Below are 26523 nucleotides of genomic sequence, written 5' to 3'. Positions count from 1 at the left end.
AAAGCCATAATTCCGCAGCCGTCAGTCTGGCTGGCAGGTTTTAATATACAGCATGATGGGGCTCAACTTGCTGTCTTCACTTCGCTCTTTGGCCTGGGTACTGAAACATGAAGCCCAAACAAGCTTGGGCATGTTACGTGGCTAATGGCAACCAGTAAGTAACATGGCTGGGACCAAAATGTATATATTTAGGACACAAAACTTGAACAAATCAATAACAATGGATGAACAATGTTGTTTAGCAGCTACCAATTTAGGCTGTTCTACAATATCATCCAAGAGACTGTGTCATTTTCTGATATAGTCACTGGGGACACACTATGACCTAGAAACATTTGGGCTAAAAGTGCTGTTTCAAATAAAATGCCAATTCAGTAAGACGTTCAGCACCTTTAATACTAAGTTTTGGACTATCCCTACTCTTTTATGAGGCAAAAACTGACATTTGCCTAACCTTGTCACCTGCTTATTTTCCTTCGTGAAAAATAATGGCTGGGAGAAAAGAGAGACATTTTACAGATTCAAGATCTGATTAAGACTGTGGTTGCTATAAAAAGCAGATGTCCTCTCCCAAGAGGTTCTCTTCTGGGTTACTCTCTGATGACACCTGGCCTCTCCTTCTCAGGTAGGGATACATAGCTTTTCAACAGAGCTCAGTACCCAATATGCTGGGCTCTTCTGAAAAGCAGGCCTTGAACCTGAAGGTTCTTTTTTCTTTTGCTCACTGTAAAATGTATCGCACAATTCTTGGCCAAAACCATTTCTGCAACAAAACTTGGACATAGTGATGGACCCTGGAAGGTGCAGAATACCCCCAACAAAAGGTACAAAATCAGGCTCACAATGGGCAAAAATTACTTTAGTTACAGCCATATCAGCCCCAACTCCTACCCAGCACACAGACTATAACTTAAGATTGCATTTACACACTTGTTTCCTAACACAAGACTCCTAAGTGACCCCCCTGCTATTGTGAACGTATGATGTTTCCTTGTTGTAGTTATTTTGTGGTGATGCACAGGTTGTAAATCAGAAATTCTTTCGTATGGGCACTACAGAGGAAGCCAGCACAAGGCCTGGGGAGTGTTTCTAAGCATTTAAGTCCTCAACACAGAAAAAAAATTAAAAGAAAATAATTCTACCAATTATGAATACTTTACCTGAAAATGTCTGAATAGCCTGAATACACACGGTTGGTATCAGGGAAAAGAATAAGTTTTAGCATGTTTAGATATTGGTCTGGTTTCTACACCAAATTTCCTTATGATTTAGAAACACTCTTTTCCCCATATTGCCATGATTAACTATGTAATAGTAGCATTGCCCCAAAGGTTTCACTTCAGCATCTTAAAAGTCTGAGAGTGGTTTTTATGGAACAAAAGGGTTGGGATGAAACTTTTCTAAGGGCTCAGCAACACTTAGTTGGTAATTAGTATCTCAAGCCTCTGGTTTATGGGGAAAAATCCACCTTATCTCCAATTTTAAATTAGATTTACCATTAACCACGCAATTCACTACCATTCCTTGTTTAAATGCTATTCAGGTGTGGGAAAGACGCTGAAAATTTAAACAAGTCTCTACAGGAGGAGAGAATAAGGAGACGATATCTTCTTCACCAGCTATGAGCTCCAATAGGTAGGTTAGACAGGATTTGCTATTATTTTTTAATTCCTTTGCTGGCCATGCCTAGGAGCCTCAAGCCTTCACCAGATCCCACTTGTGCAAGTGCTATATAACTACAGAACAATCTGTATGTCCTACATGCTGCTGACTATTCTTGTTCTGCAATGATCCACTGATTTTAAGAAATGCCCCTTTTTAAACTGCAGCAGATTTAACAAATCACTCCCTTAACTTCTTGCATTGCTGTTTTACCTCTTGTTGCCCATGAATCTCCAAATTAGATTCTATGGCTAACATGTTCAGAAGTGCCTAAATGACTTAGGTTCTAGTCTTTTCAAAAGCAAGTTAGACCCGCTATTTTTGGTATAAGAGTGAAGAGCCTAAGCAACTTGGACAGGTAAATTCTAGCTCATTTAGCCACTCAGGAGTCCTGGTTGCATTGAAATCTCTTTTTAAAAGATTCTCTTTAAAGAGATTGAAATCTCTCTTTAAAATAGAAACCAGGAGTTTAAGTCATATAGGGTATTCTTCAGAAGTCTGTAGGATCAGGCGCAATATCTTTGTGAAGTATCATACCCATGTATACTGCTCAAGGAACAGTAATAATTAATAGGTTAACACATGGGTAGAGAAGAAGAGCATCAAAACAGTATTCAAGTACTGGAACATGGGGTCTGTGATGAGATTTTCTTAGCGCCGGCCATAAAACATATTGCCAATAACTGTAGTTAAAATCTAACATCTTTGGAGGAAAATGTAAGCATGTTTACTAAAAAATAACTTTTCCCCCACAAGTCTGGCATGACTTACAGAAACCAAATCCTTCTGTTAGTATCAGGATAATCCACTTCATGTTTTTGGAGGGAGGGATAAAAAGAGACTTGGCAGCTGTGAGTGCTTTGATATCCAATTTCTTTAAGAGACTTTAAGTCAGACTGGTAGATCTACAACTGCCTCCAGACTTTAGCTCTTCAGTGCAACTTTGCCTTTGCCAGTAAAAGAACAGACTCTGAAGCACCTGGAAGATGGGCATAGGGAGAGGAAGAGTGGCATGGCCTTTTCAGAAGGTTCCTAAAAGAGGTTGCTGCAGGAAGTAGGGAGCAAGCGGTATCCCAGCTGTAAACTGGGCTTCAGAGTAGTTGGGATCAGGATGCCTACCAGTGATACCTGTTACAGGGTTAGGCACATAGTGATACCACTGGGAACAGAACTATCTAAACAGCCACTTGTAATACCACCGAGTCCCTGCCTCCCAATTATTTATGCTGTCTGTATGTATGTATGCACCTGCTAACATCCTGCATGTGGCAAGACTAAGTAAAGAAGTAGGCTGATGAGCACCGTTTCACTTGGAGAGCATTGCTAAATACCCGCTAAAACTCAACACAGAAGGCAGAAGGCATTAGCTCACCTGCTGTTTAACAGCACACAGGCAGGCCTTGAAACTCCCAACTGGATTATAGCACCCCACAAACAGTCTCTAATGAGTAAGCTGTTACATAAGCTTTAGGTTTCCTGAGGAAGAAATGCTACTAGAAGCGTACCTCTTCCTTGCCATGCTGACAGGCACTGACCTAGCCTATCAGCATCATTGACAGGCAGGCACAGGAAGGCTACTGGCTGAACTCTGCCTTTGCCAATGGACAACAGCTACTTTAAATGGAAAGGAACAAAGGATGAGCAGTTCACTTCCTTGCTTCCCCACCCCATCCTGGAAAGGAAATTGAAAGGTCCACGTCCCCTCTAAGGGTTTCTTCTAGCCTGGTGCTTTTAAATGAGGCCACATGTGCACTCAAACATGGACTGTATTACTGGGAAAAGTAATTCAACCTTGCTCTCCAAAGTTACCATCTCCTTTGTTTTTTTACTTTGAAAGAAACCTTTCTGGGAATGCCAATGGAAGCTGCTAGCTACGCAGAATTATAAGATGTGCTAGGCTGTAGCAGACAACAGCCATTGTGTCAACAGCAGGACTAGAACCCAGAACCTTTAACTCCACAAACTCAGGCCTCCTCTTCTTGAGCCACAGGGAAATGCCTCCCAGCAGTAGCAGGCCTCTTATCATTTGCTGGCAATCTGCCTGCTTGTGCTTCTTCTTCAGTTAACGCTGAAGCTACTACTCGATTCCAAGGGATGCAGGACTGGGCTCTTAGCAAGCACAGTACTGTTTTCTCCTCTCAAAATCTGTCTGCACTCTTTCCAACATGTCTATCAGTGTGGTTGCAAGCCTCTTTCTTTAGTGGAAGCAGTTACTCAGAGAGTAAGTCTCCTGCTGTGATGCTTAGCATGTCCCCAGCCATGTGGCTGAAATCCTAGACAGCTCCAGTGCCCTTGAAAGCAGGCAGCTTCCTATGCAGCCCTGCCCCTGGCTGGAAGCCATAATATTTTGGTCTAATGTCACTTTGGAGAGTTTGTTTGAGGCCAAATCACATTTCCGCCTCCTGTAAATGAGCAGTTCTAAATAATGGGATATTTAGCCCCTGAAAATACAAGCAGGAGGCCAAGTCATCAGAACAGTCGGGAGCAGATCTCCCTGTGCACTCTGGCTGCCTTTATGGGGAATAGAAGAGCACATTTTTGTAACCGCTTGTCCTCTTTAATCCCTGCTGAGTTAGTCATAGAGTCAAATGCCAGATCAAAAGGAGGCCCTAGCAAGTGTTCCAGGGAGGTCTCCAGCTGCCAGGCTCTCCCACAGGAACAGCTGTAGGCTAATGGGCAAACTACAAACAGGGCACTTAGGACAGAAACGACAATGGAAGAAGGGAGGGGGGAACAAAAGGGACTTCTCTAAAAGCTGCAAAAATAATTAAGAAAAGAGTTTGACAACAGAACTTGTCAACTTGAGCGCTGACCACCCTCTGCCTCCTTCAGTCAGACCAAGCAGCCAAGATTCTCCAATGTGTAAACAGATGGCAGAAAGCGCAAGCTGCTGCATGTGTGGAGGATGCCTTGGCCTGCCTGCTTGCTCTGCTGTCAGGATTTGCTATTTACTGAAGGATCAGCATTGGGGGTGGGCTGGGGCTTCTCGTTTGTAAATCTATTTTACCTGCTCTGTATGCTGCCTAGAACCAATCCCAAATAAGGTCTAATGCAAGAGTAGGGGCTATTGAATGGCAGCCCACCTCCTTCCCCTGGCCATTTGAAGTAAAGGAACAGAAGCTTGTCAAGGGAAGGAGAGGCAATAGTGGAAATATATGAACAGACAATTTGACTGCTTTAGAAAAGAAGCAATTCCTAAAAAGCCATCAAACTAATTCCAAAGTACAGTTCCTGCCTTCTCCAGGGTTATGGAGGCAGCTGCAAAAATGCGGACTGCAAAGCATTTGGAAAGTCAGAATTTCAATGAGAAGATGAATTTAAGTGGGGGATTCAAAAACCCAAATCCATTTGGGAGATTAAGTCCCTCAGGCTCCTTGGAAAATCCCAGTTTCATATTCAAATTCACTTCCATTTCTCTCATCAAGATCAAGGAAAACACATAATGTGCCCTTTAGCCCATAGGTCCAGTTCAGCTTCTCTTGCCTGCTGCAGAAATGCTTTTAAATTTCAGAAGACACTGCCAAGGAGGTGTGTGTGTGGGGGGGTGGGGGGGGTGTTCTTTTTTTGCCTACTTGCCCTCTAACCCCTACTATAAATGTAGTGTACTTCTACAGGAGAGCAGCTATAGCAGAAAGAAGATAACCTACCTGCCGGATGACCTGGTATCACAAGGCTGTTGGTGGGTAACGCTGGTGGAGGTGGCAGCGTGGGTGGGGTGGCGAACATGGCCGGATGGTGCTGGTGTTGGGTCTGTGATCTGAGTGAGAAGTGCGAGGTAGCAAGATTAGAGATGTTGAGGGGCAGGGCTGGACCAGAAGAATGGTGAGGCGGGATCTGCGGGGAATGAGGAAGGTGTTTGGGGAGGCTGATGCTTGTTGCACTGCTGGCACTGCTGCTCCTGCTGTTGGGTGCGAAAAATGGATGGGGGGAAGAGAGAGAGAGAGAGAGGATGTTACCACACAATATCAAAGCAATACAATAACTGCACAGCAGCAGAGGCAGCAAGGCTCTGGAGCATACATGGGCGCAATGGATCCCTCAGACCTTTCCCAGCATGACTTTGGTGCACCTGGGTGACATTCTCTTTCATGACTGTAAGGTTTCAACTCCCCAAGCTGTCTGTACATTGCTGATCAGAGGGCATAAGGGCAAATGCATTTACACTTTCATTTAGCCTTTGATGACCTTAAAACCACAAAAGCATGTGATCAGGATTCTTAGTTCCTGTAATCCTTTTTCTCTCTCTAACCTCCAAATGCCATCAGTCACCTGTGCTGCATTCTTTATAATAGTATTTTATATCTATCTATCTGGTATATTACATATATGGTATAATCATGTATAATTAGACATATTTTCATTGTAATGGCTTTTTAGATTATTATATTGCACAGCATCCTGCGAGTGTTTCTGAGGCTGAGGAAGAGAGAAGGGAAACATCAGTGCAGTTATATAATGCACACTCCCATGATGATGATACCAGCATCTTGCTGTCAGGGAGTCTAAGCTCCCTGGCATACTTTACATGTTTTGAAAAGTGCCAAATGTTATTAAACATTTATAACGTAGTAGTACTCAAAGGCTAAAGCCAAAGTAGGTTAGAAAATTGACAGTTCTATACACACTTATAGCTTGTTTTAGATGCAACTAACACATTATGTGATCATGTTAATGGAGCTCACTGAATTATCTCCTTAACCAGGCTATTTTTTTTTTGGGGGGGGGGGGGATGGGGGGGGAGGGATAAGGTGCTTTTCACACTAACAAGCAAATTGCACAGACTTCAGTTTATTCCCGTGTGTTGACTAGACTGCCTCTTTCTCTACAAGTTTATGCGTGGATCTTATTTGCTGGACAAGAATATTTTAAAGGGACACAACTAAGCTTCCTGCTAGCCAACAGCTTTGGGGAATAGTTTACTTGCAACGGACTTTTTATTGTGTCCAAGAGTCACATTCTGAGATACAGCCTCAGGAAAAGGTCAAATTGGACTTGGGGTGTGGTATTTTCCAATACAGCCACTAATGCTCCTGGCAAGCCAGTGAAACTGCACCAGTCCCAGAAATAAAATCATCTGAACCTCTGAAATCGTATCAGAACTAAACCTCCAATTTCTACTGTTTGAGTTGTTCAAATGTAATTACAAAAGGTTCAAAGCACAAATAATCTGGACGTGGAAAGATCTGCACCATAGCCACATAAACCTGTAGGAAGCCTAAGTCACAATCTCCCATGAAGCTAGTGATCACAGCTGATGATCAGCTGGAAATACACGGCTTAGTGATGCTGAGCTAGAGAAATTCAACATCTCCCAGAAGTGGAGCAATACCTTCTAAATATGCTTTCTGTGGGAGACAAGGTAGGAGTGACAAGTCTGCCTTTCTCTGTACCTGATATTATTGAGTACGTTGTGGGCCACCTGGTGATGAACTTGGTAGCTGAGAGGGGGAGGGATGTGACTCTGAGGCTGGGTGCGGAGCTCAGGTATTAGCTGAGGCTGAGATTGTGGCCGAGGCTGAGGTTGTGACTGTGGTCGAGGTTGTGGTTGAGGTGTGAGCCTTGGTGGTGCTGGTGCGGAGATTACTGGCTCCTTCTTCAACAGCGGGCTTGCTCTGGCGCTCGACGTGGGCGCTGAAGAAGTGGAAGTCACGACAGCAGCAGCTGGCTGAGGGCTGGGAATAGGCAGCACAAAGGGCACGTCGGTGCTCAGCTCCTGGCTGCGCTCTAGCCCTGATACCTTTGGGACATTTGCTGCCTTCACCTCAGGTTTGTCATTCAAGGTTGGACCTAACAGAACAACAACAAAAGCAAAGTGACATACTGAAGTATCCCTCCTTTCTCCACCTTTCCAGATGTTTGCCTGGTAAAAAACAAAACAAAATGGGTGATATTTTGCTTCTGGGAGCATCTCTGCAACAAGGATGTCTGTCGGTCTGCCCTGCCTGTAGAAGACATTGGTTGACCGGTGTGACCTAGCGAGGTACATGTTGCCACAGCTGTACAGCCTTCCTACTTCTACAGAGCCTTAATACTATAGAGCAAAAATGTGTGAATGTTTTTGACGTTATGATGCTCATGCATCTTCCTCCAAAATTAAGTTATTGGAGTTGATGATAAATCCTGTGAACATAAACTTTATCACCAAGGATATGGGATCAGTCATTCTCAATCATCTTTCAAGGTAGCCAGATTGTGAATCTTGCCAGTCGATACCCACAGTAACTAATCACCAATTACTATACATCCCTATGTGAATGCCCAGGCCTTTCACAAGACAGATGATGGAACAGTGATCAAATGTAAAGTTTTGACCTCAATCTTCACTCAATGGGCATTCACATGTGAAAGCAGAACAAAAGTCTGGAGAGAAAATGACTCCCCTAGCACAATGAGCATATTAGTGCAGCCCTGTTCCCCCAACTGTGCTGTGGATATCAACACACAAACAGCTGTAGTCTCTGCTAAAATCCTAAATACTGTTCTAATGAAGGGCTGCTGGGCACCAATCAACATTAATCTTTGTTAAAAAAATTAAATCAAACTATGGAATGTCAAAAAGCCAAAGATAAGAGCATGGAAACCTCATGCAACATGTTCAATACTCAGTTCCCAATGATGGCTCCCTTTCAACATGATGTATGTATTCCTGATGTGCCTGAGCGATCCATAATTCATCACAAGAGGAGTCTTTCATGGCTTATGGGAGTCAGTGCTTTCCATTTGCTTCCCAGACCCCTCCCATCACATATACACAGAAGTTTTAGTTTAAACGTATTGCACATGTTTACCTTATGCACCAAAATAATTTTAGGGTTCTATTTATTTTGCTTTCGGCCCACCCACGTTAGCTGAGAGTGTATGACGAGGAGCATGGGAGACAGATGCTGTCAACCATGTGGCAATGCGCACACACTCACAACACTCATATGAATAAACTCTACCTCTGAAACGATATTAATTCATGAAAGGACTAGACCACGTTGAAATAAGTTAAATGACACAGAGGACACGTGGAAACAACACAACATTTCAGGATGACTCTGTACTCATTTCAACAGTACAAATAGGCTCTGGCCAACCACTTGCTTGCTTGTTCTATGTTGGGCCTAAGACACTTGTGCCTGGCTCCAGTGACTTCAGCGGAGGTATGCTGGAAAAAACTGGACTAAGGCAATGGTAAATCAAGTTGTCTACTTCCCTGTAAGATACCAAGGTGCTTTATATTCCTGAAATATACCTCCAATGACATGGTGCTATCCATGCGATAAAAAATGATTTTGCAAATTGTTGCGGCTCCATTACGCCTGCTGTGTAGTTTCCTCCGTATAAAAAATAGGTATACAGAACACAATGGGAGAGAGGAACCAAAATAAGCTATTTTCAGTGGCAAAAATTCCAAAGAAACTGTAATGCTTTGACAAGATCGAATGGGAGCTCCAGCGCTTCCATTTTTTAGAAGAAAAAGATTATGGATGTGCCAAATTACTAAGGTATTCATTTCATGTGGTCAACTTTGTTGAGTTTCTTTTTCAGATATGATTTAATTTGTCTGTGCCTTGATTCTGAAAATAATGGTATAGAGATTTTGTTGCACTTATTTTTAACACATCAGAGGATTTACTTACATTTAATGTTTATTATTCTAATAATTAATTTCTGTTCATGTAGCCACTGTCAGTGGGTGACATTTAGCTAAATTCATGTCCCTGGGAGACTTTTGGACTTTCAGTGGGTTTGGCATTCTGTCAACTATGTTCTTCAAATAAAGCAAGTTAATAACTCTAGATCTGATTGCTTTACATGCATTACCCACTGCAAGTCACTGGGTTCCACTTCCGAACACAGATTCCAGGACATTCTGTTAGTTCATTCCAACAGAGATAAACTTCCTACAATGTAATGACAGGCAATGTAAATGAATGGCGTAGACTCCAACTACACCGGCACCACAACAGTTAAAGCTGAGTAAAAAGTCAATTAGATCCACAAGAAATCAATGCAGTATTGCATTAAAAGCAGCTGTCCACCCAGCCCTAGCTACAACTATTGATTCTTTGGGGTTCTAGCATTAGCTTTTATTTGCACTTTTCTCCAAGCAAGAGTCGGATCCCTCGTGGGATATAACTGACCAGTGTCAGTTTTGCCAACTCCCTTCTCTCAAGTTGTAGCACCATAATGTTTTTGTTTGTTCAGTTGTCTGAGAATAATTTAAGACCCCATGAAAATACTAAGACACACTTTTTGCAGTAGGAAGGCAGTGGGCACGAGAGAAGAGCTTCTTCCTCCCTTTAAGCTGTGCTGCAAACGGATCTAAAAGTGTTTACAAGGGAAAGCTGTGGCACAAGTAAGTGTAAGAGTGGGATGAGCGTAAGAGACACGGGAAAATCCATATATCAAATGAGATGCCGTATGTATGGCTGGATGGAAGGGACACATTATCTGGGGGTATCAGAGTTGTCCCTAGTTTTAATAGCCATGCAGTGAGTGGAAGCAAAACCACTTCATGCGATTGATTTAATAAGGGTTTTGTGGCCAGGCAGGTGCAAGTAACAGGGAAAACAGAAAGCATGGAGGAAGATGTTAAGAAGAGAGCGAGAGTGGCCCAGAACCAAGCACTCTGACCTGGACTTTGCATATTGCAGCGCTAAGGTGCCTCTGGCTTCAGGGTTGTTTCAGTCTGTAAGAGGCACAGGCAAAGTGCGAGTTTCGGATGCAGGGCCAGACTTGGATTCCAAAGTTGCTGAAAGCCCACGATTACTCAGAGAGAGAGAGGCGCAGGCTGAGTCTCTAGCAGGGAGGACAGAGCCCGATGAACATGGAATGCTAACATCCAAATGGAACCACTTCGGTTTTCATCAGGTCTTTGCTGTTGTGTAGAGGGCACTTAATGCACCCCTTTCATCACACAAGGCTCCATATTTCTATTGGTTCTGCAGGGTAAACTCTCTTGGTTTTGCTCAACTTGGGTTCTCTGGGATACACTTTTTGCTTCAAATGAAAAATGTCCCAATCTTTCTGAGGTATCCACGACAGTAATTCCAAAGCTGTGCTTTACTTCATTTAGTCAATGCCCCACTCTAATACTAACTTACCCACAGCCCCAGCTACTAAAACCATCACAGCAATCTTCTCATATTGAGAACACAAACACGCTGGTCACTCTGGCTGTGTAACAATGGCAATGACCCTTCAAGAGCCCCATTACGTACACTGAGGATGAGGAAATGGCTTTGTCGTATCAAAATGTGTGTTGCACCTTGGTTTTTATTCTTTTAAATTATTTCCTCATCCTTTCCGAACAGGATCCAGAATGTCAGAGATCTTCTGCAGAACATCTGAAATGCCTGGGATTTTCAGCTTCACATTCTTTATACAGGAGTTGTTAATCCTTTGGTACAAGTTGCCTTCACTTGACCAGAGATAACTTCTGGTTGCATGTGAAATTCTTCCATGGGAAAAATTCCACACCGTTCTTTAAGGAGGGACGGTATAATTGGGCTTCACAGCTTTTTTAAGGGGTTCTTGCCCTGAGGTCAGACATCTACTGACCGACTGTCTAATCCTGCATGCTAAACCCCAAGCTACCTCATGACAAGCACTGTGTTCCCCGTCTCACACTGGAACATTCGAGACACAGAAATGTGTTTATTTTTACCAAGTCCTAGAGTAGCTAATTTTCATGCTTAATGATAACAGGCTGAGCCAATTTGCCTAAGACTTGACAGTCAGCTCCAATAACTCAACCTTAATTAAAGCTGAACGCATGTCAGTTCAGCTCCTTCCTTCACAGGAAATCTGACATTTACAATGATTCATGTTTCAGCCGTGCTATGTAAAGGCTGAATCGCATCTGCCATTCTCCACCGTGCAGAGTTACCCCTTTTCATTATGCCAACTTTATTTTCTAACCAAACACCTTGGACTTCTCCCATTAAAAGACTTTATTATTATTTATTATGATCATCACTATTATCATCATCATTAATACTAACACTACTACCAATACTAGGTTTACAATACATCTTGGTTTATGTGAAGCAAATGGAGACAGAAAGGGTGCTGGACTGAAACTGCCCTAACAAAAGAAAAAAACGATCCCATTTCAGTGACTGTCGACTTGAGCACCTGGACCTAAAACTTGCAATCTTGTAAAGCAGTTACATTATTTGGTCTTATGCTACTTTATTATTCAGATTCAACTTGGCTAAAATAAAACTTTTATACAATATTTTTAAAAAGCACAGAGGGCTTTTGCCACTGCTTTCAGGATATTTGAGGGTACTGACAGCAGTAGTGATTTAAGGTTATAAAATCCTACAGAACCCAGAAGTCATCCAAGCCATAACTGACTTCACAGCAGAAAGCAAATTCCTGAAGAGCTTATCTGAGTTTGTATGATCCTGCTGCACGTATCTGATATGAAATCTAATTGGATTTAAAATCTGCTATCAGAATAAATGCTCTCTGCCCTGCTCCCCCATGCTGGAAAACTTGCCAGTTTACAGACACGCACCATAGCAGGCAAATATGATACAAAAAGGCCCAGACACAAATGAAATCTGTTCTATTACAGGAATTTGCTTTCAAGATGATTAAGAATTGCTCAAGTGCAAGCGATTAAACTTGCAAAGGCTGCTTTGAGGACTCCAAGAAGCAGTTGCTGTGTTATGCAAACAGAACTTAGAGCAACAGTTATTTCCAGACTTGCTGCCTTGCCTCTTGCTCTTTGCAACTGCAGGTTGCTGTTGAAAGGAGATTGTCAGCACACATATGACGACATGACTAGAAATCATCTAATCTTTCCTATGCTTACTTCCTTTGTTTATTGGAAAAAAAAGAAAGTGGAGTCATCTGGATATATTCTGTAGTTCTCTCAGTACGTGTAGAGACAGGTAGGGTGATGGGGTGACATGAGAGAGTTCTCCAAAACCCTGATTTGCAGCAAAGGGGACAAAGAACATACTTTAAAGCAAGAACTTAGCTAATCACATTGGACCATCCTTTCTAAACAGAGCCATCACCATGGCTGCGTAACACATTCAGGATACAAAACAGAAACAGCAAGAATATATAGAGTTGGACACAACACAGTAAGTTAATACTAGTAGCTTAGAAGACAAAAATCACTATTCAAGTATAAATAATTTTCTACTGTGGACTTCTGTTCTCATATCCAGCCTTCTTATTTAGGGGACCACAGGAAGGTAGTGCTAATTAAAATATTAGACAACCGATAAATTAATTAGCTTGGTTTCTATATTTAAGAATATCAGAACTAATGTGTGGAAAGTCACACAACATAAATGGCACCTTCACATATCAAATACCTGCCCCCATTTCAATGCAAATTGCCATGAAGACTTGCAACTCATATAAGAACGTGTTTTTCTTAGGGGTTTCACATATTTAAAACAGAAACACATGAAAGATTATAAGCCAGTGGTGCAGAACTGACCTGTAGTAGCGACCAACTGCACCCCCCCGCCAGCCTGTATCCTAATGCAGCTGTGTCCTCATGCACCTTGAGATAAAAATGCTGACTACACTGTAGATATATTTTCCTCCATCTTTCACCTTTTTCTATCATCACTGAGATTAACAGTTTCTGTGGCTAATGCACAGGGTTCTGAACCGGGAAAGCTTGGTCAGTACGATCAGTTTGCTACAGACTCATTGAATTATTTTGACCAAGTTATTTAACATCAATGTCCTCAGCCTCCCCATCTGGAAAAGAACCTTGGCAGGGTTCGGAGGATTCATTCCCAGATGGAAGATGCCATATAATGCAAAGTACTGTTAAAATTATTGTGATGGAAAGACTACATTTCAACCAGCAGTGCTGGGACACAGCTGGGTGTTCGGGGCAAAGCAGAAGCAGTGACTACTGGTTGCTGCCTGGGTTGCAATTGTGATCACATGGCTGCCAGCTGCAGCAGCCTCTTTTTTCACACACCCCTGCAAAGTGGGTACCTGGGGCAGTTGCCCACATCTCCTCCCTCTTCCCCCACCCAGTTACACCACTCTTTTCAACTGTGGCTTCAAGTTGTCTGGTAACACCCTCAGCCTTGAAGCAAAGCATGTTCCTCCAACATGCCTCCTCCTCAGAACAAAACTGATACTTAGTTTATTTGCTTCAAATAATAAATTGAAGTATTTTCTCATACGGGAAAACAGGTCAAATGTAAAAAACCAAATGTTTATGCTTTGCTTGGAATCTGCATCCGTACAGCTGAAAAGGGTAAGGGAAGCTATTACTGGTAATGTCACTGGCTCCCAAAATTCGTCTCTAGGTGAATGAGGTCTGCTGCTGTCTTTTGACAGGAAGTTCCTTTTGCAATCAAGTTTGGATTCAGCCCCTATCACTCAGTTCATTTGTACAGAGCTGTCTGTCAAGTCAAATCGTCTTGCAACAATCTAAAACGCCCTCAGAACAGCTGCCACTATCAATTACTCTTGCAGACAGCCTTGACTATCAGGAAAAGAACTGGAGCGAGCACTTGCCAGTTTTAATAAACTGTGTTGCCCAAGTCATTTAACCTGCTAGATTGCTGTACGCTGGGGCTGTAACAAGCCTTCAGCTTCTCAAACAGGAAGAAAGCAATGGTGGCAAAAAGCTGTCAACTTGATGCTCAAAATTAACTTCCAAGCATATCTTTTTTCTCAAGCAACCAAATTTAAAGTGAGACCATTTAAAGTCATTTGCACTATGGTAAAGTAAAGAAAGCATATCAAAGTCATAACACAGAACTGATGACCCAACAAGGGCGAAGGAAGATATTCTCCAACATTTTATTACCTGGACCACATCTTAGAGTTCACCTCCCCTACCATTCACAAAATGGATGGACCAGCTCTCCGAGGTACGAAATAGCAGCTCAATTTACCTATATTGTCACTGTATTACCAGCAACCAACTATTGACTCAAAGTGCTTTAGGCTATGCTGACAATCTTAGGAGTCCTGTACACTGCACCATGATTTGCTTATTGGCTTTACTGTTAAACAGTGAATAATTAAATACCTGAGTGTACTGAAGTTACTGCATTACCATTATCAGATTGCTAGAAAAAATTTTCCTAAAGAAATATTTATATAAAAATTAAGCTATTTTCTTCTTCCTAACCAACTGTGGAGATTCAATCCTTTGTTGGGAAAATTTCCAGTGCAAAAGAATTGCTTTTTTTCCAGAAATTGAGCCAAACAACATTAAGATCTATGGATTTGATGCTGATTTGCTGCTTTATGGTTCTTTAATGCGATGTTTTATTCCAGGAGATTTCAGGCTTTCCATGCTCTATCCAGGCGAGTTAGCTATAAGCATGCGTGACGACACTCCAAAGCTGCAGAAGCCGAATGGAAATGGGCACCAAACACAAGGATTGGGGCCAGGGCGTAGAGAACAAGGATCACCATTCAAATCCTCAGAAAAGTCAGTCACACTGCATTGTCATAGCAAGGCTGCTTCTAGCACCATTTCAATGCAAAGCTGAAACTGGATTTGCAGCCCAGGCATCTACTGTGGATGCTGGGGTTGTAATGAGATTGGAAGTTTCATGCAGGCTTTTAATCTGAGGCTAACATTGGATCAAACACTGCAGGGTTAAATCCCTTCAAGTCCTGCTCCTAAACGGATGCCGCATGACTGAAAACCAATGACGTAACAGGCGTTTTACCACCCTGACCATAAAGTAACACAAAAGCTTCTTGTGTTTACTCGGTAAGGGGCTGCTGCAGTCAGTGTGTGCTAGATCGAGGGCAAAAATCTTACTTTGAAGCAGTAGACAAGAAACAAGATACACAAGGTAGTAAGAAGACCATCAAAAACAAACCCAAACAAATATTCAACTCAAGCCTTAAGCTTTTAAGAGGACAAAACCCTGCTGTATATCAAGTAATCTTGTGATTTTAATTAGTTGAGCAAGTGCAAATAATAAACTATCAGCTACTACGTTATAGAGGAAAATGTACTACTTCTGCTGTTTGAAATCCATATTGATTCCCATCTCGCCCTGTAAGTGAGTTATTAATCACTCCAATTAAATCATGAACACAGGTCTTTGCACTGAAATTGAACCCCCACCAATAGATCAATAACTCAAACCTCCAAGAGCAATTACTGTTCAGCATAACAGAGCAGCTTTGTTATACAGCATTCCTTGCCGGCCACACTCTAAATTGTATCCTTCACATAGTGTGGATGAACTAGGGAAAAAAAAGATGTTATAACTATTAATTTCAAAATAAACAGACATCTATTTAGGGTCACCTAATCTTTCACACATCTTGGAGAAAAACAGATCTGCCAAGGTCACATTGGAGACATGATTACACTTTTTTTTTTTTTTTTTTTTTTACAATTTGTTATTCTAGCAAAGCCCTGATAAGATTGAACTACTGAAGTTCACACTCTGGTTTAATTTCAAGAGGTTAAATGCCAAATCCTTTTCTTATTACTACAAGGAAAGGATCTGCCAGGCTGTGTAATATCCTGTGTGGGCTAAGACAACAATTTTGATTCTTTTGAACAACCTAACCGAGGTGTTTTTTAAAATGACACCAGAGAACACCAAATGCCCAAAGAATCATTTTAAGTAGATCTGAAAGCAAGATTTCCTCCAAAGAGGTAAGAATGACCTTTAAGATTTTCTGGACAAGAGAAGTTAAATCAATGGCTGGCTGAGAAGGGCACTCATTGACAAAGACAAAGGATCCTGCAAGCACCATCTCCTCTTTGCTGGGAACAAGGCAAGATTTCACAGTCCCTCTCCCCCAGCTAGCCAAATATATTCAGGGTCAAAGCCATTCTGCTCTCTGCCTATGAATATAACTGACGCATCTGACCATGAAGAGAGGAACCATCCACACTAAGACACATGCTGCTGCCTCGCTGCTTAGCTCCCTTGTCCATTTACAGGTGAAAGCCATATTGGAGCATGCATGCCTGACTACGATTGGCTCATCCCTTCAAGCAGGCCCCTGAGCTCAATCTATCATCCTTCATTAGAAATGCTATTGGCAGCCAATTAACTGGTGATGGACCCGAGCCATGAAACTAATCAAGATGAGTTCATACAGTAACCTTCAGGCTGCAGGCGGCTGGTTCTCACCAACGAGGAGCAACACATTATTTTTTCCCCCCCCTGTGGGCTCTTGTCACAGTACCGTGGAGAAATTATAACAAATCAGAGGCGATACGAGACGACGAGCAGGTAGAGGGCCAAGAACTTGGTTTGTACATTTCAGCATGGTTCCATCCTTCGGTCTGAGCTGCCAGAGAAGAAGGAGAAGTGTACTTCTACAAAGAAAAAAAGAAGACGGATATCTGTTCCCCACTCCACTGCAACACTAAGAACCCAAAGAGTAAAGCAAGTATTTTCTGCCCTGAAGAACACAGGTGAAGTAGAGCTGGGAAGACCAAATAAGACTATGATCCTTTCTCCAGAAGTACATCGTGGATACTACTTCAAAATCAATTCATTTCAAGTCTTACGCGGGAAACATGATAAAACTGCACTGGATTGAACACATAAATGTTTATGATTGTGCCCACCCAGATAGTCTGGAATGCATCAAGGTCAGTGGGCATTCATGTGAGCCAAATTCTATCTGCCCAGATGGTTTTTCTATCATTTCTAAAACCCTATGGAAATATACAAGCAAACTAGAGTCATCATATATATTTATGGTCAAATTTTGCCTTCAGATACATGCATATGGTTCCAAGTGAGTTCAAATCAGAAGAGTATGGCCTTGTTTAAAGAAAATGTCAAAGAAAAATAGCCCTCTTGATTTCATTGCACAAGTAATCATGATGTCATAGAATAGGATACCGCTTTATAGTTTTCCTTTTAGATTTGGAAGTAACATGCAAGTTGTTCCGTAGTGGCTGGTTCTGTAGTGGCAAGTTGAGCACTTATCACATGTCCTAGATCACAGGTAAGATTAGAATATTAAAACCAACTATGTATAGAAAAAAGGAAGTGATTTCAGTTTACAAAGGGCACAGGGTTCCTTTTTCCTTCTGGGAAGCTAGGTGATGGTGGAGGAAAGAATCTCAATACTAGGAGTGACAACTGTATAGGAACCCAGAACACACCATGCAGAACCATTCACCTGCAGCCAGTTTCTACCTGAAATAGTAAATGGAAACACATTTACTCCACACACAGCTTATATAAAAAACTGAAACTGGGAACATTTTTTTTTCTAAACACCTGACACATGAACCAAGATCCCATTTTCAAAAAGGCATTTATGAGCTTACATATACCTGGTCTTCAGTAAGACTCGAGATTTTAAATCTTTATAAATGCTTTGAAAAATTTCATCCAACATGAGTTTCACTTGGTACAGGCTTTCATTACTAAAACGATGCTCATAGCTCTAATTAGGACACATGGTTTCAACGGGACAGACTCTTGACCAGCATTTTCAAATGATATTTCCTCCCTCTTTTAAAAGAAAATTACAGATTGCCATTGGGTCATATTTTCTATCTGGTTGCTCATTAGATATGGGCATAACAACAATCGATTCCAATTGCAATAGGAAGATCACAATGGCTGCCAGGACACAACTTTCATCACGAGTCATGCAGCATTCCTCCCTAATGATTTACCTTCCACTTCAGCACGTGGGTGTCAGCCTCGTTCTAGCCATGAGACTTGAACTCACAACTTCTCTCCTTTACAAATACCCTGCTTTTCCTGGCTGGACATGCAGTTGTTTCAAAACCTAGTGTTTGAGGCTGGAACATCAGTTCTACAGTGAGGTACGATGACACTGAAAATGCTGGATGGCAGCATGACTGAATCACTTGGGCGGACAGCATTTGACTGGAAATGAGAAAGCTTCTGTTTACTGAGAAGGAGATTGCCTGGCTGGGAAGCAGCAATGGTGAAGGAAATGCAGCTGAAGGACAGGACAGGACAGTTTAATAGCCTTGGGTAAATTATTACATTTATTACAGTTTTCATTTAAGTAGTTGGGGTTCTATAAATAAATAATACAGGATCATCCCCCTTTACGATTCCTTGCAGGCCTTGGCACACACTGCATATGTGCGCATGCTGGACATTTGAAAACTGGTAATAAACCTTTGTGTAATCCTGGAACCCCGCATTTCTCCAGAAAAAAAAAATATATAAGGAGTGAGGCATGTTTTCTCAGCTGCATAACACTGCCAGGAGCTGGACACAGCTCCTATTTTACCATTCACAAAATGCTTTCTTTCTGTCAGAGTAAGTGAACAATTCTTAGAAGGATTATTTTATGAGTTAACTGTTTTGCACTTTATTAAATGTTCAGCACAGTAACATGTTTTAGCAGTTGTGCTTCCCACGGCAAGGGCTAGATCTTGCCCTGCAGAATATAAGGGCTTGAAATGAGACCAAAAAGAGCTTCTTTCCCCACTGCAAGTGACTGCTCAGGTTCTCCCCCAGTGCTCAAAGACATGCTGAGTAAGACCCCTATTTTGTACTGCCAAGCTTATTCATTCAAAACCGTAAGTCAGGATCACCCAAAATAAAGAGAGTGGTTTATAAAACATAAAGTCTTGTCAGAACAACAAATTCAGGGATCCTTCTTTGCCTTGTGGTTTGCGAGCCTTCAGGGTTCCTCTGTTCACATTTTCAGTCTTGAACACAACTAGACACGTATTTTTCTGTTTAACCTGAGTGTTAGTGTCACATGACCTCAGCAGCCAGGGATTTTTTCTTTGTTTTCAAAAAGCACCAAGCATCATGAGAGTCTTGGTAAAATCAAGAGCCCTGGCAATGATGACCAGCTGACACGATAGTATCTAGGCATCTAGGCTTTTATAGGGCACCATGCTTACCAAGGGGACATGCTCTGTCAGGCAGGATGCTTGTCCATCCTCAGTTGGCAAGCCTCAGTTTGCTAATGTGCAGGGTGCAGCCAGCAGCCTACATTAACTGCAAGCATGTTTGCTCTCAAAGCAAGGCAAAGCATGCCATCAGCCTACCTTACAAGTAGGTGTGCAAGCTGCGCGAGGACTCTTATTTCTACTTAAAAATATTCAATTGATTCTTCCTGAGCTAAGATGATCAGCAATGCAAAGGATCTATGGTACTGGAAAGACTCTTCCTTTGGGCTCCGTAAGTTCAGATCAAGAGAGGCCATAGAAACTTAGTAAGACGAAGAGTGTTTCTGAGGGAACTCCTGTTGGGGAGCAAGGTCCTGCATTTTGCTGTGATACTTCTAATTAAACAATGGCAGGCAAAGTGGGACAGTACTAGCCTGGCCTCTGGACAGGCATTTAAAAAATAACACAAAAAAGAAGCCTACTGAGTGGTGGTCAGTCTGACAAGCCTCAATAACTGCTGATTTGTCACCTGCATGATATCCCTCCGAACCCCTGCTTCAGCAATGTCCTTCAGACGTCTCTGTGCCCCACTCTATAGGTTCAGTTCCAGGGAAAACAAGAGAGCTGCAATCATTTCTAATGGGTTTATTCCGCAGTGGTCTATGCTGGATGTCAGAAGATTGCAGAAAAAGCATGATCGTGCCTGTATGCAATCACTGCCTGGAGTGCGGGGCTGCTTTTCTGGCTCAGGGAAATCTGAACAAAAAGAAACCAGAGGTGGGGAGAGGAGGTCTTGCTGGGGTTTAGTTTCAAATTATCTTGATTTGGAAAAAAAAAAAAAGGAAGCTCAGCAAATTGTCCGACCTCCTTACCTAATATTGTAGCCATGGTTGTGAAAATGAAAAGCTATTCTGGGAGGTCACCTGGTCTTTACTGACCAGGAGCCAAATGAGAGATTTACCATCAATGAATCAACAAAGTCCTGGCCTGTTTACATGGCTCTCATGGTTCAGTAACTGCTGTCACATTAATGCTAATAAATATATTATCTAAGAAATCACTGCCCGAGATTCTGCAGTCACTGTGAAGGCCACATGTCATGTGACTAAGATGGCCACAGTAGATTGCAGAATCACATGGGAGAAAATCCAGCTCAAGACCCTGCCAGGATCACCTCCTCCGAAAAATGAATTATCGAAACAAACAGACTGAATCCATCCAACAGCATTTCAAGTTGCATCAGGGATAATTAAAATATTTAAGGGACAAGCTGCAAGTTGTTAATCAGGCAACAGTTATTTGAATGGTGTGTGCCCTTTGGATTCGGTCCCTATGGCAACCAAATATTCGCTCCAAAAGGATGTGCTGGAAGGAACATGTCAGGAGCTGCCTCAACATTTTAATTTACCGAATAAGCAATGAATAAACGCAGCTATTGACAAGCAGAGCAGAAGCAGAAAAGGTCTGTAAACAGCATTAGGAGCCGCAGATGGTCTTTTGCTATTTAAGCCTGAAACAAGTGCATTTTCCCTTTAAATGCATCTGCTACTAAGATCAACAAGACGCTATTGTCTTGTGTGCCCGGTGCTGTGCCACATGTACTGGCTGCAGATAATACAAGCTCCTTGGTACTTGCGCTTGCCCTCACTTCAGTGTGGCTGGATTCTGATTATTTGCTGCAGCTCTCCCTATGGCAAGATGCTGGCTTGAGGAGCTCCTAAAAAAAATCTATCCTTTCCCAATTAACTTGTTTCCACCTTTCTAGGCTATACGGGAGAAGGGCCTTTGAAAACCAATGCAATGTAAATGGCAATTCCACAGTACCTCAGGAAGGGAAATGTTCCCTTCTCTTTCCAAAGGAGGAAAATGGGATTGGCATGTAACAGCAGAACCACATGCTTATTCTTGACTGACTTGTTCTTTGATAGCGCTTAAAGTTCTCAATCAAAATTATGGCCTCAGTGAATACTATAAAGACTCCCTGCAGGCAGTTTGGAGAGCTCTTTCCACGTTCCAAGGTGATGTCTCCACGGGACAGTGGACGTTTTGGAAATGTGTATGTCTAAGAAACACTAGAGAGAAATTTGGATAAACAGTCCATTTGATGTGTTGCACAAGCATGGAGGCTTCTCCCAGACAAATGTACTCCTGAACCTCAGCTTTCATTTAAAATGCTCTCCAGTCTTTATGACTGGGGAGTAAAACCTCATATATGTGAAGAGAGTATAAACTGATGCTGTGCGGCTGGTTTACATTTACAAAGTCTGAAACAATAACTCTTAACAGCTGCAAAATGCACCATTTTTCCCAAATGCCCTCACTTCCCTCCAATCCCTGCTGCCTTGCTTTGAAGTTAGATTACTTCCACCGTGGTAGCAGCTCCTGCAGGGACCCCTGGACCTTACTGAAAAGCCATTGAACGGAGTATTCATTGGCTTACCCACTGCCCTATATCTGAACCTCTAGCAATTTTTTTTTGCAATATCTTCTTGCTGCAAATTGTCACAATGCAGCAAGCTATACGATTCTGTTCCCCTCCCTGCCGTACAAGGCCAGCCACTGCAAGTAGCAGTCCCTGAAATGTCCACATCTTTTATATTCTAAACTTCATGTTTTAGGATGTGATTAGGCAGAAGCTCTGATGGTACTAACCATGCTCTCCACTGGTAAGCCAAGCAAAAATACAGGAAGTTGCAGCACAGTGTAACAGTAATTAGAAGTTTCTGGGTACATTACGATCACAGAAAACACTTGAAACTAAATCGATGCATATTTATTTGTTTAATTTTGGCTGAAATGGGGACCAGAAAACCTGTTGTTTTGGATGCTGGAGTTTCTTCCAAGATAATATCTGTAATGTGATTGCTCTCAAATGCTGGCAGTGTGAACTGAAAAACATTTTTTTTCCGCTTTAAATCACTGTTGCACGCAAGTTTCCAAATCTTGCAAAACCAAAAAAGCTTCAACGGCAGATCTGAGTTTAACAAGTTCACTGCACCTGGGATTTTTGCACATGATGAAAACAAAAATGGGGGTCCCCAGAGTAACTGCTGAGGGCCAGCCCCCTTGATTGCCATTTTACAGCTTTTTTGAAGCAGGGGGGCTTTCTGTAAAGTCTAAGTGAGACTTTTATGTAGCCTCAACTACACTGAGACAAGGCAGAACTAATACTACAGAGACATCCCAGACAGGAATCAACTACAAATCACACAAGAAGTGAGCACAAGCATTGCTAAGGCATCTCATCCGATTCTTTCGGACTTCTCTCTGACTATAGGAGTTATTTGTAAATAACTTTGCATATGCTAAAAATGCTGCCCTTTAAATTAGAAGGGGTTCTTAAATAATAAACTTCTGTGGTTGTTACAAAACTTCTACAGGTAGAACTGATATAGACTCAGGAAGTGCACAGCAAAGATGCCACTGTGAAAAATGAGCCAGCACTGTAAGACTAAGTTAAATGAATCCAGCCAGGGTCTTCCTTGCCCCAGGACACTGACTGGCAACTCAAATTTCTCATATTTTTACATGCTAAGTTTACTTAATCATGTAAACTTAATCATCTGTCAGGGAGCAGATTCAGGCCAACCTGGACAGGTTGGATCAATGGGCAGAGAGAAATAGGATGCAATTTAATAAAGATAAATGTAAGTTACTCCACCTGGGAAGGAGGAACCCCCAGCACACATATAGGTTGGGGAGTGCCCTTCTCAGCAGCTCGGAGGCAGAGAGGGATCCTGGAGTCATAACTGACATCAAGATGAACATGAGCCGGCAGTGTAACGAGGCTGTCAACAATCGCACCTTGTCCTGCATTAACAGGTGCATGAATAATAGATCAAAGGAGATGATGCTCCCCCTCTATGCGGCACTGGTCAGGCCGCAGTTGGAGTACCATGTCCAGTTTTGGGTGCCACACTTCAAGAGGGACGCAGGGAATCTTGAGAGGGTCCAGAGGAGGGCCACTTGTACGATTAGTGGCCTTCATGACAGACCCTACAGGGGGAGGTTGAGAGAGCTGAATCTCTTCAGCCTTCTCAAGAGACGGCTGAGGGGAGATCTTGTGGCCACCTATAAATTTATTAGGGGAGGTCAATGAGGAATAGGGTGAAGTGCTGTTTACTAAGGTGCCCCAGGGAATGACTAGGAATAACGGATGTAAACTAGTTGAGAGTGAATTTAGTTTAGATATTAGGAAGAAATTTTTCACAGTTAGGGTGGCCAGGATCTGGAATGGGCTTCCAAGAGAGGTGCTGCTATCACCTAGCTTGGAGGTCTTCAAGAAGAGGCTAGATAGTCAACTGGCTGGGGTCATCTGACCTCTGTCCTCTTTCCTGCTGGGGGGGAGGGGGGGTTGGACACGATGATCCACCGGGTCCCTTCCGACTGTACAATCTATGAATCTATGTTGAAATGATTTTAAAAGCCATTGTCAGCACCGATGTCAATGGAGATTAAATCCCAGATACTAGAAGTTGGGGTTCTTTTGAGACACACATGTATGTCCTAATGGACCCAAAGGGGTTAATAATGCTAATGACTACAGCTAAAAGGCTTCATGTCTCAGCTGTTTGAGCCCAAATTTCTGATGCTGATGTACATATGGTTTTATTTTGCAGGTGACATCTAAAGTCACCAGTGGCTTGCTCCTATGTAATACATCCTACCATGTTAACATATTCATTTTCAAAATGTGTCACATATGTTGTGTGCAAACTGGCAGAGTCTGATCCAGCCCAGACAGCACCCGAGTCTCCAGGCCAGTTATCTGAAGCTGATAAAATCTACACAGTTCTTCAGACTCCTCATGCTTACAATAAATCAATGAGCATTTGCTCAGCACTAAAATATCAAGAAACCTGCATAGATATTTCAACAATGCTTAAAGGTAAAATGGAAGGGGCACTGTCTTCCAAATTCTCTCTCTCTCATTTTTAGACTTCTAAGTTTCCCATTTGCATAGACTGGAAAAGAGACAGTAATCTTTAGTATTATCATTAATTTGAAATGGTAACAACCAGTGCAGCGCTTGACTTTTATTCAGACAAGGTTCTCTGTGTAAATCTGATATCTTTTATTAGACCAACTCAAATAGTTGGAAAAATTCTTCTTTGCAAGCTTTTGTGCAGATACCTTTCCTCAGGCAGAGGAAACGTCTGCAGTTGGTCTGTGCTCCTCCTAGATGGAATAGTAAAAGAGCCAGAGGCCAGTACGTATGCAAGAAAGCCAGTCGGTTACAATGTAAACTGAGGTAGTCAACAGGTGAGAGACAGGTGGGGGTTCGGGGAAGGGGAATGAATGTGGCTGTAGTCAAAGGATGAGAGGGGCAGAGGGGGAAAGGGGAATGAATATAGCTGGTATAGTTAGTCTCTTCCAAGCGAAACAGCAGTTTGCCACTCCTGGTCCTGATGGGTTACATACAATGGATTTTACAGCAAAATGACGGTCAGATGAATAACGTGAGTAACGGTGTTTCCATAACATCAGGCATTCACGATCATAAAGTTCACTGTGGAAACGCTTTAAAAATGTCACAAATTCTGTATCATTACTTCCTCCCAGGAACAGACAGAACACTAGTTTCCTACATGGAAGTAGCCAACTGAAAAGTAGCAAGGAAAATGGAAGCAACTAATTTTGGAGATTTGGGGCCAGATTTCATTCATCCTGGACACTTACACACATGCAGGGAGCCTGCTCCAATCCAGTGTGCAGGAGCATACTTGATTAATCGAGTCTGCTGGAGCACGTAAATCGACATGTTCTGGCAGCCTTGCGCATCACATGCATCAGTGGCACAGTGCGACTCAGTGCTGAGAAAATGGCAGCGGTGTGCTTTGAACTAAAACACGTTCAATGTGCATCACTGACATTTTTCAGCATGGAGGCATGCTACACTGCTGATGCACATCACACATGGGCGCTTTTAATTAGTGTGGCTCACTAATTAAAAGAACCTGGTGCTATGTCAGAAGCCCCCGATTAGGCAGCTAATTGTGATCATCTTCCATACTGCTCGAGTCCCTGAAAACAGTACTAACGTGCCATCATCTTAGCCTTAGGACGAAATCCAAAAATGCAGTGAGGAAGAGGATTCACCTGCCTTTTGCATTATTGGTTTTTACGGACGATTTGGGTAGTTTGGAACATGATTGCAATTAGACACTTATGATAAGGTGCATTTTCACACGCAGGGAGGTGTATTTGCTATACCACAAATAGCAGTGGCACATATATGTGTTCCTGCTCTGTGCCCCAGGCTATGCCCCTGCACGTTTCAGCGCACACCAAATTGTCCTGGGTGGGGTAGGGAAGCTTAGGCCAGCACCTATGCTGGCCCCGCAACCTTACCTGGGGGCCTCCTGGGGCAGCAGTATGCCATTTGGCTGCACGGAGCCTAGCCAGCCAGGCTTTGTTTCCGGTGGTGCACATTGCTGCCATGTGCTGTGCTGCTTTTTACAGCACAGTTGGGATGGGGGGAGGGGGAGTGATATCACAGCATACACACAAATTTGCAGTGCAGTGCACAGCTGCACATTCATCACATGTGGTTTACGGTGCCACAAGCCGCATGTGCATGCTCATCTGGATACACCTTTGGATACCTACATGCCATTAAGATAGACACCAAAGAGGTGGAAGGGAATTTGGCCTTTTATGTTTTGCTCTGCTTTTCCTTATGCTTGGTTCCTCAGGCAACCTGGCTTAGCCATGCTTTTATAACAAGGTTATCCCCAGGATCAGTGTGGACTCCTAAATATTCACTGCAGGAGCTGGAAGGTGAGGACCATGCTGCAGAAGCTGCTGTGTACCAAATGTATTACTATTCATATTTGTATTAAGGCAGAGATCTGGACCCCTAAGCCTTAGAGCAGCGGTTCTCAACCTTTTCATACCAGGACCCATTTGTAAACATTAATGGCCAGTCCCAACCCAGTGCCCTTCACTCGTGACCTGCTGCCCCCACCCCCAGTCTGTTCTCTGGAACACTGCCAGCCTGCAAGGGAAAAGCCACCATTTCTCATGTGTTTCTTCTT

General features: G+C 42.6%; 1 protein-coding gene across 12 annotated transcripts in view; it reads right to left on the bottom strand.

Annotated features, from left to right (window-relative positions):
* The window catches only part of FBRSL1 (fibrosin like 1), a 677688-nt gene that overhangs the window by 25912 nt on the left and 625253 nt on the right, over nt 1-26523 (bottom strand). For all 12 annotated transcript variants that reach the window (XM_014598480.3, XM_014598485.3, XM_014598481.3 and 9 more), the window contains 2 exons: nt 7053-7449; nt 5310-5563 (listed from right to left, as the gene is read on the bottom strand). In XM_014598480.3, coding sequence (XP_014453966.1) covers nt 5310-5563; nt 7053-7449 — 651 coding nt within the window. The remainder of the gene's footprint in view (nt 1-5309; nt 5564-7052; nt 7450-26523) is intronic.

This window comes from Alligator mississippiensis, chromosome 10 (genome assembly GCF_030867095.1).
Source record: "Alligator mississippiensis isolate rAllMis1 chromosome 10, rAllMis1, whole genome shotgun sequence".
NCBI lineage: Eukaryota > Metazoa > Chordata > Crocodylia > Alligatoridae > Alligator > Alligator mississippiensis.
Note: the sequence above shows the minus strand (reverse complement) of the source record. Positions and strands in the feature narration are given on the sequence as shown.